The sequence below is a fragment of the Equus quagga genome, chromosome 17, assembly GCF_021613505.1.
Source record: "Equus quagga isolate Etosha38 chromosome 17, UCLA_HA_Equagga_1.0, whole genome shotgun sequence".
Taxonomy (NCBI): domain Eukaryota; kingdom Metazoa; phylum Chordata; class Mammalia; order Perissodactyla; family Equidae; genus Equus; species Equus quagga.
The window spans coordinates 11,032,220-11,043,644 of NC_060283.1; the positions used below are offsets into that span (position 1 = coordinate 11,032,220).

The 11,425-nt window shown below is 50.1% G+C and overlaps 1 protein-coding gene across 1 annotated transcript; it reads left to right on the forward strand.

The window, feature by feature from the left end:
• Window positions 1-444: 444 nt before the first annotated feature.
• On the forward strand, window positions 445-10,027 carry LOC124229217 (pepsin II-1-like). The gene is made up of 9 exons (XM_046644316.1): window positions 445-500; window positions 967-1,126; window positions 3,142-3,259; window positions 4,411-4,529; window positions 5,235-5,434; window positions 7,205-7,321; window positions 8,471-8,615; window positions 8,709-8,807; window positions 9,878-10,027. The coding sequence occupies exons 1-9, from the start codon at window positions 445-447 to the stop codon at window positions 10,025-10,027; spliced, it is 1,164 nt and encodes a 387-aa protein (XP_046500272.1).
• Window positions 10,028-11,425: the final 1,398 nt, after the last annotated feature.

An 11,425-nucleotide genomic window follows, 5' to 3' on the forward strand; every position in this document is an offset into this window, starting at 1 on the left:
CTCCACTTTGTTCACTGAATAAACTCCATAAAGTAGAGAATTCATTGGCTTGGTGAGCATCTTCTTTTAAGAAGACAACCTTTCGAAGTGTACGTTAGAACAGTTTCGTCAAAATACTCTGCTTGTTGAGTTTCCACGCAGGTCATTTTCGTTATTTGAGAAACAAGCCACACTCTAGGGCTCACTCTGTGCAGTTCCATCCTAACCCTGGGCTGTGGTTACAATGGAAAGCTGCCCGATTGGCAACTTCTCAGAACATGGTCCATGGGCAGGGACAATCTTATCGGTAACCTTTCTGTTTGGAGTTAGGATAATGGGTGACGTTTGGAGGCTGATAAGTAGGTTCCCGAGAACTTGTGCTGCATATAAGGAGCAGCTCCTGCCTCTGCTGTACGCCTTCCACCCGTCTTCCCTTCTCTGGAGACTTGGGACCCAGAAAGAACCATGAAGTGGCTGCTGCTGCTCAGTTTGGTGGCGCTCTCTGAGTGCCATATCTATAAGTGAGTCTGGGGGACACGCTGCATGAAGAACAGCTTCCAAGGGGCTGCTTCTCTTCACTGCCTGTCACCCTGTCTTTCTTTCCTCCCTTATTTTTCTTCCTCTCCTTCTTCCTTATTACAATTCCTTGCTCTCTTCCACCATCTTGAGACTCCTTTCTTGTCTGTCTCTCTCTGTCCTTTTGTGGAGGCAGCACTGCAGACGTGGTTAACAGCCCTGGCCCTCAAGTCCAGGCTGGGTTATGTTCCCAGCCCCATCACTGGGCTGGGTGACTTCAGGTAACCACTGAACCTCTCTACATTTGTGCAGAAAAAATGGGAGCGTCTGCTCTCTTGACTTCCTTCCTTCTTCCTCTCTTGGACCAGCTTCCTTTACCTTTGGGGCCTTCCACAGCACCCCATGAGCAGACTTCTTCCCCAACTACACTTCCTTCTCCAAACCATTCCATTTGCAAATGCTCTGCCACAGGGTTCCGCTTGTCAGAAAGAAGTCTTTGAGGAAGAACCTGATCGAGCATGGCTTACTGGAGGACTTCTTGAAGAAGCATACCCCCAACCCAGCCAGCAAGTTCTTACCCAAGGAGGCTGCCACCTTGGCGGACACAGAGCCCCTGGAGAACTACCTGGATGTGAGTGCCTGCACAGATTGGGGGCCTGGGAGACACTCAATACTTGGCCCAGAGGAAAGAGAGAGTCCTAAGGTTCTTGGAGGATTGACTAGGGCTCTGAGTCCCCAGGAGTTAACCCAGGGGTCTGCTTCCTGGATCTCAAAGGCACAGGGAAGCAGTAAATCTGACAGTCAGAGACGTTGCTCTCATTCATTTGTTCATTCATTCATCCAGTGTTTATGGATGCAGAGCACCTCCTTATGTGCCAGGCACTGTGCTGGGCCCAGAGGATGAAGCAGGAAAGAAAACCTGGGAGGGCACAGCTCCTGCCCTCATGGGACTCAAGTCTAGTATGGAGGTAGACAATCAACATTTAGCCTCACAACCCATGGAAAGTACGGCCAGACTGAAAACTAAGCACTTAAGGTGACTGTGAGAGGGTGGCAGGTGGCAGGCAGGGACACTTCCCTGGGGCAATGAAGGAGAAGCAAGGGTTGGAGAGGACAGGAGAGAGTCCCAGAGAGCAGGATGGCTTGTGCCAGACCCTGGGACAGCAGGGAGCAGAGTACATTTGAGGAAAGGAGGCAAGTGTTCAGGGAGAGCAGAGAGGGAGGGAGGGAGGCGCAGAGTGAGGACTGTGGGGTCGGTGGTGGAGCCAGACCAGAGTCTCTGATGAGGGTCTGTGTCCTCATTGCCACTGAATCAACTTAACCAGGGGAGTTGACACGATCAGTGTGGAGTTTCAGGAAGATGGCTCACTCTTCTATTTGGGACCCAAACCAACGATCTGATCTTCAGTAGAAGTTGTGTGTCCCCTGTGTGAATGACACAGGGCCAATGGTAAGAAGAAATGTGGCCTGTCATTAAGAGCTTAGCCTGTGAAATCTGCCAGACCTGGTGCTAATCTATTCTCTAATGGGTCTGAGAAACATGACCTTCAGCAAGTCATTTAAACTATCTGACCAAGCTTCAGTTTCCACATCTGTCAAACAGAATCAGGAATATCTACCACCAGAGGGTTGTTGTGAGTAATTAATGCAATAATTCTTTTTGGAGTACTTAGCACAGGGCCTGGCTCTTGGTAAGAGCTTGCTAAAGTCAGTCCATTTATTCACTTAACACATATTTATAAAACATCTACTATGTGCCAGAGGCTCTGGGCATGGAGCTATGAAAACAGTGATGAAGAAACAAAGTTCTTGGAGCTTTTATTCGAGAGGAGAAGGAAAGTAGGAGAAAAATAAATAAGTATGCAAGATAATTCCATTTAATGACAAGTGATGAAAAGTAAAATTAATTAATTATAGTAATGAGTAGAAGAGGAATGGGGGAAGGGCAAATTTAGATGAAGTGGTCGGGGAGGGCCTCTTGGTGGAGGGGATGTGTGACTAGAGCTCTCAATAATTGAGGCAAAGCAAAGATCCAGAAGAAACATTTTCCTAGCACAGGAATAGCAAGTGCAAAGGCCCTGGGATGTGAACGAGCTTGTCATCATCAAAGAATAGCGAGACCAGCGTGGCTAGAACTGCTGGGAAGGCAGACAGGGCTGCCACTAAGAATAAAAATCCTGACCACGCCCTTTCTCAAAACCCAGTGTACACACCTTGATTTAGAAGCAAGATATCTCCAGGGGTTTCCATCTTTAGGTGACTTTTTTATCTCCCAATTGACAATTTACTGAATGAACATTTACTCTGCTGGGTGCTATATGGTTCCATCCTATCCTCCAAGATGGTGTGTTCTCTAGGGTGGCACGACTAAGACATTCAGGAGGAGAGCTGAAGAGGGGACAGCAGATTCTTATTAGGTGTTGATGGTGCTTAGAAGACACAGTCAGAAGGAAACAGGGATGCAATCAGGGAAGACGTCAAGGAGGAGGGGAGGACAGGCTGGGCCTTGAAGGACGGATGCATTTGACAGGGAAAGAAAGGCAGGGAGAGTAGTGAGGGTGGGGAGCTGAGGAGAAACCCCACGAGGCCCTGCTCCCTGGGGGGCTCCCAGGATGGGGAGTGACCTGTGCTGTCCCCACCCCGCAGGAGGAGTACTTCGGCACCATCAGCATCGGAACTCCCCCTCAGGAGTTCACCGTCATCTTTGACACCGGCTCCTCCAACCTGTGGGTGCCCTCGACCTACTGCTCCAGTCTTGCCTGCTGTGAGTGCCTGGCCCTGCCCGGGGACACCAGCGCCCACTGACCTGGGAGCCCTGAACGCTCAGGGGCTTCAAATAGGTCCAATTTCAAGCCTGCTGGAGTCGCTCAGGGGTTCTCTCAACAGGCATTTCCCGAGCACCTGTGTGTCCAGCAAGGGCTTAGGAGCCCTGGGACAGAGGGTGAATCACACATGGTCCCTACCCCCAAGGGGTTCAGTCCAATGGCAGAGAGCAGCTCTCCTGAACAAGCACAGCCCAGGAGAGTAAGGGGGGACCAAAGGGAGACGGGGCTAAAGGGGTAAGAGATGGCCAATTGAGACAAGAGCCTGACATGAGAAAGTGACTCAAAGCATGACTGAGCTGAGCTATGATCTCACTTTTAAGAAAAAGCAGCAGTTTGCTAAGGGAAAAAGAGTTTGTCATTGGGAATCACAGGCAGCATTTCAAGTTCCTTCCTCTTTCAGCTTTTTCAAATTTTATTTTTGTGAGGAAGATTGACCTTGAGCTGACATCTGTTGCCAATCTTCCTCTTTTTTTGCTTGAGGTAGATTGTCCCTGAGCAAGCACCTGTGCCAATCTTCCTCTATTTTGTATGAAGGATGCCACACAGCATGGTTTTATGAGCGTTTGTAGGTCCATGCCTGGGTTGCAAAGCCACAAACCCCAGGCTGCTGAAATGGGGCTCAGGAACTTAACCACTGCACCTCCGGTGTGGCCCCCTCTTCCAGCTTTTTAACCTGACTTTAATTCAGAGGAGGAGCCCCTGGAATCCTCCCCCTCATAACCTGAACTGTAGCATTGTAAGGCTGTGACCGTGACAGTGTAGCTGTGTCATGGGCTGTTCGCAGTGTGGGATGAAGGGGCTCATCACCATGGGCAGCCGTGGGCCTGCTCTGCTCAATGTTTGCCTGGGGTCCTTGGGAGGATGGTGGGGTTGGCTGGGGACCTTCCTTCCAGGAGATGGTCCCAATTGATCCAACTAGGCAGGAATGGAAACTGGGAATGCCTGGGCTCCAACATCTGTGGAAAAGGGCACCTTTCTCTTCCAAAGCCTGACCCGAAACCAAGGCAGCCCACCCCAGAAATATATCTCCAACTGTGATTCTCACTTGGGTTTTGGAGGTTGATGATGTCGTCATTTCTTCCCTACACAGATGACCACAAGCGCTTCAACCCTGAGAAGTCCTCTACCTACAGGGCCACCAGCGAGTCGATCTCCATCACCTACGGCACCGGCAGCATGACAGGCATCCTCGGATATGACACTGTCAGGGTGAGCACCTGCTGGTTCACCACCTCCTCCTGCCAGTCCTAGTGCCAGCTTCTGGGGACTGTGGGAGCCAAAGTGTACCACCCAGAATGAGCAGTAGGCAGTACTCATTCAGGCAGTAGGGGTCTCAGTGATCACCAAAGTAACTTGATTAGTGGAGTGGGTAGAGATGTCATAGACATTTCTAGGTGGGACAGTAGTGGGTAAGGGGGTGGGATGCCTGGAGCCATAAGCCAACCTCAGCCCACCCAAGCTGAGTGCTATGAAGTTGGGGGGAGATGGTAGGAAAAGGCTCATTTCTCTTTTAGCACCTCCTCCTCTTTCTATGCCCTCCACCAGCAGCCCCCATCCAGTCACAGAATCTCTACATTCGTCTCCTAGCTCCAGGGTGTGGCAGCGGTCAAGGGCTCTGATTTGCCTGGGGCCTGCTGTGCATCGGATCATCAGAAACAGGAACACACAGACCCCATCTGTTCTGTAGCAAATTCTCACACCAAGTTACAGATTGTGGCCATCTGGAGATCAGCTGCAATAGTTACAGAATAACAAACATTCCTAGAGACCATCCCTTTACCCTCCTTTCAGCCTGATGCCCCCGAAGCCGAGTCCCACATGAAATGAACCAGGGATACTCTGTGTCCAGGGCTATGACCCTCAGGGCTCAGTCAACACAAGCTGGTTGTGAACATCTTGGTTCCCCCTACTCAGGTCGGAGGCATCGAGGACACCAACCAGATCTTCGGCTTGAGCAAGAAGGAGCCTGGCTTCTTCCTTTTCTTGGCTCCCTTTGACGGCATCCTGGGTCTCGCCTACCCCAGCATCTCCGCCTCTGGGGCCACTCCAGTCTTTGACAACATATGGGACCAGGGTCTGGTTTCCCAAGACCTCTTCTCCGTCTACCTGAGCTCGTAAGTCGGGCAGGGAGGTCACGGTCACCTGGCCCAGCAGAGGGCTGTATGGTGCTGGGTGAGGAGAGAGGGTCTCAGCCAGCAAGGGATTTGAAAATTCAGTGTCTGAGGCTTGAGAGGTGCAGCTTTGGAGAGAATGGGGCCAAATCTCTCTCTGATGAACCGTCTTCATTCATCTCATTTAAGAGCATGAGTCTTTGTCACCTTGACTTACACATCTCAAATGTCATTAACCATTTGTTCTCCAGCCCCAGTCCCCTCACAGTTGGTGCTCGAAAGACCACCATTTAAAATGAATCCACCAAAAACCAGGGGCCAGAATTCCACAGCGATGAAAAGAAGATTTGACGGGGACTTATGTCTGACACAATAAAACTCCTAACTGATGAATGCAAGTTTCTGATATCCATTAACAAAATCTAGGTTCTAGTTGTGACTATGAGTTAATCCTAAGACTGAAAAAAGAATAAAGCAAGTGTTGGTTTTGGTTGAGTAGAGTTTTATGCAGGAATATCTGAGGGTGTCGTCAGTTTTCCTGAGACCCTCAACTTTCCTGTGATGCTCTTATCCTTCTCTTTTCAATCCATTTGTCATTGTTGATGTTTTTCTTCAACTGTTAACTGTTCTTCTATATTCTCAGTTTGTTCGTTGTACTGTCAGACGTTTACAGGAAAGTTTACGTGGGGGGAGGTGAGTGGGGACTGTCATATCTGTGGCAAGTTCTTTGGTGATTAATTTCTTATCATCACAAACATCTGCTTCCCTATCAAACCTGAAACTGCAGAGATTCAGAAAATGAATATTGTGGTAACAAAGAGGAAATTTACAGCAGGACTAATTTACAACTGGATGGCCCTTTTCTCCTCTTGGTCACTTAATATTCAAGTCAGCTCCTAAACCTCCTCTGCCTTGATGGAACTTAGAGATTTCATGGGGGCCGTCTTATCTCTCCAAAAGATCAGGGTTTCTCAATCTCAGCGCTATGGACATTTTTAACAGATCGTCCTTGCTGTTGTGTGTGTCCTGTGCATTGTAGGATTTTAGCAGCTTTCCTGGCCTCTACATACTAGACGTGAGTGGCATGTCCTACCCTACGCAGTCATGACAATAAAAAAATGTCCCCAGGGGCCAGCCCCTTGACGTAGCGGTTGGGTTGAAGCACTCCACTTCAGTGGCCCGGAGTTGTCAGGTTCGGATCCTGGGCACACACCTGTGCACCATTTATCAAGCCATGCTGTGGCAGGCATCCCACATATGAAATAGAGGAAGATGGGCACAGATGTTAGCTCAGGGCCAATCTTCCTGAAAAAAAAATGTCCCCAGATGTTGGCAAATGTCCCTGGGGGCCACACAGCCTCTGGCTGAGAACCAGGCAACTCTAGTATCATGTCCTTAAGAGCAAATTCTGTCATGCATTCACTTCTCTTGAGGTCCCCACAGCAACGAGAGTGAGGATGTGGTGGAACCACGCACTCTGCAACCAGGAAGACCTGGGTTCTAATCTTGGTTCTGGCAGTCCCTGGCTCTGTGACCCTGGGCAAGTTGTTACACTTCTCTGAGCCTGAGTTCTCTCACTGTAAAGTGGAAACAAGAATAATAGTGGCCACTGTTTGGGCTTTGGTGTGAGGATTGAAAGAAAACCTGTCTGTCACACACTCAGCACAGCTCCTGGCACAGACAAGAGCCCAATAAAGGGTAGCTCTTAAGACGCACACAGAAGATGTTCAGTTGAATGAATGAATTCCTCTCTTTTACCCCCACTTTCTACAGCAATGATGAGAGTGGCAGCGTGGTGATGTTTGGTGGCATCGATTCTTCCTACTACACTGGAAGTCTGCACTGGGTGCCTGTTTCTCACGAGGGCTACTGGCAGATCACCGTGGACAGGTGAGATGGCCGTGAATGGGCACTGTCCTGGCGTGGGCCCCAGGTCTCATTTCTTTACAGACTCTTAGTTAACTAAGCTTTCCAGAATCCCCCTGGAACAACCAGCCAGGGAAACGTACCCCAGGAAGAGAAGGTGGAAGTTGGTCAAGCCAGAGAGACCCTGAGAAAGGCCCCTCCCTGGAGGAGGAGAGCTGTCTGGGACCCCAGATGCTCTGCAAGGATGAGACAGCCACTTTCCTTCTGTTCATGGAGATGGGATACCAGCATCCCTGGCAAGAGCTGGAGACTCAACAGTCTCCACACGTCTTGGCATTTAGGGGACCTGTAAACTGGGACACGTTCCTTTCACTCTAGGAAAAATGTCACCTGCAGTCTAAGGACTGGGCAAAATTCCTGAGAAGTTGTTTTAACCAATTCCTTCTCCGTTGCACCTTCTGGGCTGGCCTCTCTTTCAAGCAGCCTCCTTCCCAGCTGTTTCTCCCTCGGGTGGCCTGCTAGGGTGACGCCAGGTTCGCCTGGGAGTGAGCAGTTGGGAGTACCCCTGGGACTCAAGACTTTCAGTTCTAAAACTAGGACAGTCCTGGGCAAACCAGGATACTAGGTCCCCTCACACTGGCCCCAGATGTGTTAAAACGTCATCAGTTCCTCCCACTGCTGCCCTTGCTCCTCTCATCTCCATGCTTCCTTGCATGCTCACCCCTCTGCCTTGGACGTCCCTCTCCAGCTCTTCATCTCCTTGGCAACCTGGGGCTGTCTGTTTCCCTGGGAAAGCCCTCCCTGGTTGCTCCTTACCACCACCACCCTCACCCTGGAATGTTTCTGTTCCCCTGTCCTGTGCCCTATTCATGCGGCTCTTCCTTTGTCATAACTCATCTTTCCAGCTAGAGTGTGAGCTGCCTACAGTCAGAAACTGTGAGGCTGCCTCATTTGGCATTTCATCTCCCAGGCCTAGCACAGAGTAGTCACTCAGTAAAGATTTGTTGAGTAAATGAATGCATGAATGAATGAGGGCATGACGGAGAGAAGCTGAAATTTTATGTAATTGGCCAACAGATGGGGAGGAGGGACCCTCTGGGATCACTTGGTTCCTCTTGGGGAGAAGGACCCCCCTGGGGGCTCAGGGGACCCTTACTCGCATCTTGCTTTCAGTATCACCATGAATGGAGAGTCCATCGCTTGCAGCGGGGGCTGCCAGGCCGTTGTTGACACTGGCACCTCTCTGCTGACTGGTCCAACCTCTGCCATTGACAATATCCAGAGCTACATTGGAGCCAGAAAGGACTTGCTTGGTGAGGTAAGTCCAGCCTTGACTGCCCTATTGTAGATCAAGGTGGTGGCACATCCGTGCAGAAGGAAGGCGATCCCTTCCAACCTTCGCTCTTTCCAGGCAGTGATCAGCTGCTCATCCATCAACAGCCTGCCCGACATCGTCTTCACCATCAATGGTGTCGAGTTCCCTCTGACTCCCAGTGCCTACATCCTAGAGGTAAGGGGGCTCCGGGCCTCTAACCTACATGTGCCCCCATAGAATGTGGCCACGCACTCCGCCTTGGCACTAGGGAAAGCGCACTTCCTCATTCTGAAGATGACACCTGCTCTGGACAGCTGCTGGAAAAAAGAATACGTTCAAATGAAATGCGTGAATGAGAATTGGGAAGCAGCATCCCTCTGGGGAAAAGGGCGGCAAACACTGATGGCATGAGAAGAGGGTTTCCAGTTGGACTTCTGAGTCCACTCTCTGGGTCTCCATTACTAGCCCTTTGATTTTGAGCCAGATGCCATCTCCTTCAACCTCAGTTTCCTCGTCTGAAATCCACAGCTTTCCCCACACTCAGAGTGTGGTTAGGGAAGTCACGTGATATTGACCACATCAATGATACAAAGAGTTGGGCAAATGGCGATCCTACCTTCCATAGGGTCAGGGCTTATGATGCTTCCACTGTCTCTACCAAGTGACAAGTCTTTAGTCAAATGAGCCACAGGCCAACTCCTTCCTTCTGAGTTAACGCCACGTGGAAAACTCACTTTACCCAGTGAGTCAATGTTATTCAGCAAGGAGTACTGATGCCCAGACACTCTCACAATGAAGCTGATTAATTAGTAGGGGGTCAGGCCTGCCCATTGCGGGTGGGTGCAAAACTCCCCAGGAGCTTCTAATGTGCTTCTAATGCTATGGGCCAGTGACCGAGTGAATGAAAAGAATTGACAGCTCAGCACCAGAAGGGATCAAAATAATGAGAAAAGGCTGTGTCATCAGGGCTCCCAAAATCCTCCTGGCAGCTGAGTTCCCCTAAACCCCTTAGCTCTAGTGCTGACGTCAGCGTTTGAGCATCTACCAGAAACACTGGACCACGTCTAGTGGTCCCCGGAACCAAGTGCAGTGAACAGCTCATCCAGGCAGACCCCAGGCTAAGAAGAGCCGAGGCCCCACACACGAGCCAGGAAGCTCCTCCTGCACGTGCCTTGCAGCAGACTATGGTTCTTGACCAGGATTCCCCAGCACCTGTCACCTCTAAGTCTATGTCGCATCTCCGGTTTTATCCTCCTTTTCTCCAGGAGGATGATATCTGCATCAGTGGCTTCAAGGGCATGAACCTTGATACCAGCAGTGGAGAGCTCTGGATCCTGGGTGACGTCTTCATCCGCCAGTACTTTACCGTCTTTGACAGAGCCAACAACCAGGTTGGCCTGGCTTCCGTGGCCTAAGCCTGAGTCTATTTGGCCACTTTACTGGAAGATCTGGCCTCAGTTTCCCCCACTCTAGAGGGCATAATTCTCCTGAGTTTTCTTCCTGTGGGATCGTGGAGGTGGGATCTTGGCCCTGTTCCCTCTCAGACTAATAACGTAGAATAAAAGCATAGCCTTCTGAAACATGTTTGTGAAGGTGCTTCTCTGTCGATATTTCTCCACATCATCAGGGTCAGAACACCAGGGTGGGTGGCAGAAATGACCATTAGAACAGCAACAAACACAGAGACAGTGGCAGCACACACTTCATAATAGAGCCAGGAAGACAAATGAGCCTCAGTAGGTCCAGTTGCAAGCATCATATGAAGGCGTGGAGACCAGAAATTCCAGGCCCGTTGCCTCCTGATAGAATAGAGGCTTTGAGTTCTTGGTTGAGGGAGTCAATTTCACCTTTCTCCCAAAGCCAGCAAGAGATAATGAGCAAAGGAAAGAGTTCAGGGTATGTGGCCACTGATGTTTACATTCCTGAGTATGCCAGGCAGGTGGAATTTTCTGGAAGACATGTGCCAGAGAGGTGACAGAAGCTGACACCCCAAAGCTATCGGGCTGTACTCTGTGATTACCTGCTTGATGCAGAGTAACACCGGCGACCCACTCAACCATCTAGTTGCATGACACTGAACTGACCCGTTTCCCCATCAAATTAAGGAGGCTGGTTTTCCAGTCCCTGAGCATTGCTGATTGGGAGGAAGGAACGGAGCATGTCCATTAGCAAACAGGAAATATTTACAGCAGCGTTTCTCAGAGTGAGTTTGGTAGAAAACTGTTCCATGGAAAATAGAGTTTCAAAATAAGTATGGAACACGCTGCATTCTAGGCCCTTATTCAAGGTCCACAAGGCTCCTTTCCAAGCAAAGCTCTGAGAAGTCCTTCTGCAGAGTGGTCTGTTTCACTCTAACTCAGCTTGGCTGGATCCCAGTTCCTCACTTGCTAGTAAACCTATCACAGTCCTGCGCTCCTCAGCACCCACAGTGGGACACATCCCATAGCTCCTGCCTCTGCCGACAGCTGGACCCCAGACTGCCCTCTGGAGACCCGGGCCTGAGGGCTGCAGCTGGGCCCCTCTGCTAAGAGGCAGAGACTTTGGGGTGCCCAGAACAAGATGGCTTTGGAAACCCTGTGAGATCACGCCCCAATTTGTCATTCATCACTCACACAATATAAGAATTTGAGTTCTAGAAGGGGTGGGGTGAGCTCCACCACCCCATCCCACAGGTATCCTGTTTTCACTCATGACCTCTCTGGATCATTTTCCCCAGTTGTAGAATCTTTTTGAAACATAAATTTGATCACATCCCTCTCTTGTTTAAAACCTTTAATTAATGCCTTCCCAGGGCACTTGGAATAAGATAGTCA

Coding starts and splice junctions, on each gene's coding strand:
- LOC124229217 (XM_046644316.1), top strand. CDS start 445: ATGAAGTGGCTGCTGCTGCTCAGTTTGGTGGCGCTCTCTGAGTGCCAT. Junction 501..966: donor TCTGAGTGCCATATCTATAA/GTGAGTCTGGGG, acceptor GCTCTGCCACAG/GGTTCCGCTTGTCAGAAAGA. Junction 8,616..8,708: donor GAAAGGACTTGCTTGGTGAG/GTAAGTCCAGCC, acceptor CGCTCTTTCCAG/GCAGTGATCAGCTGCTCATC.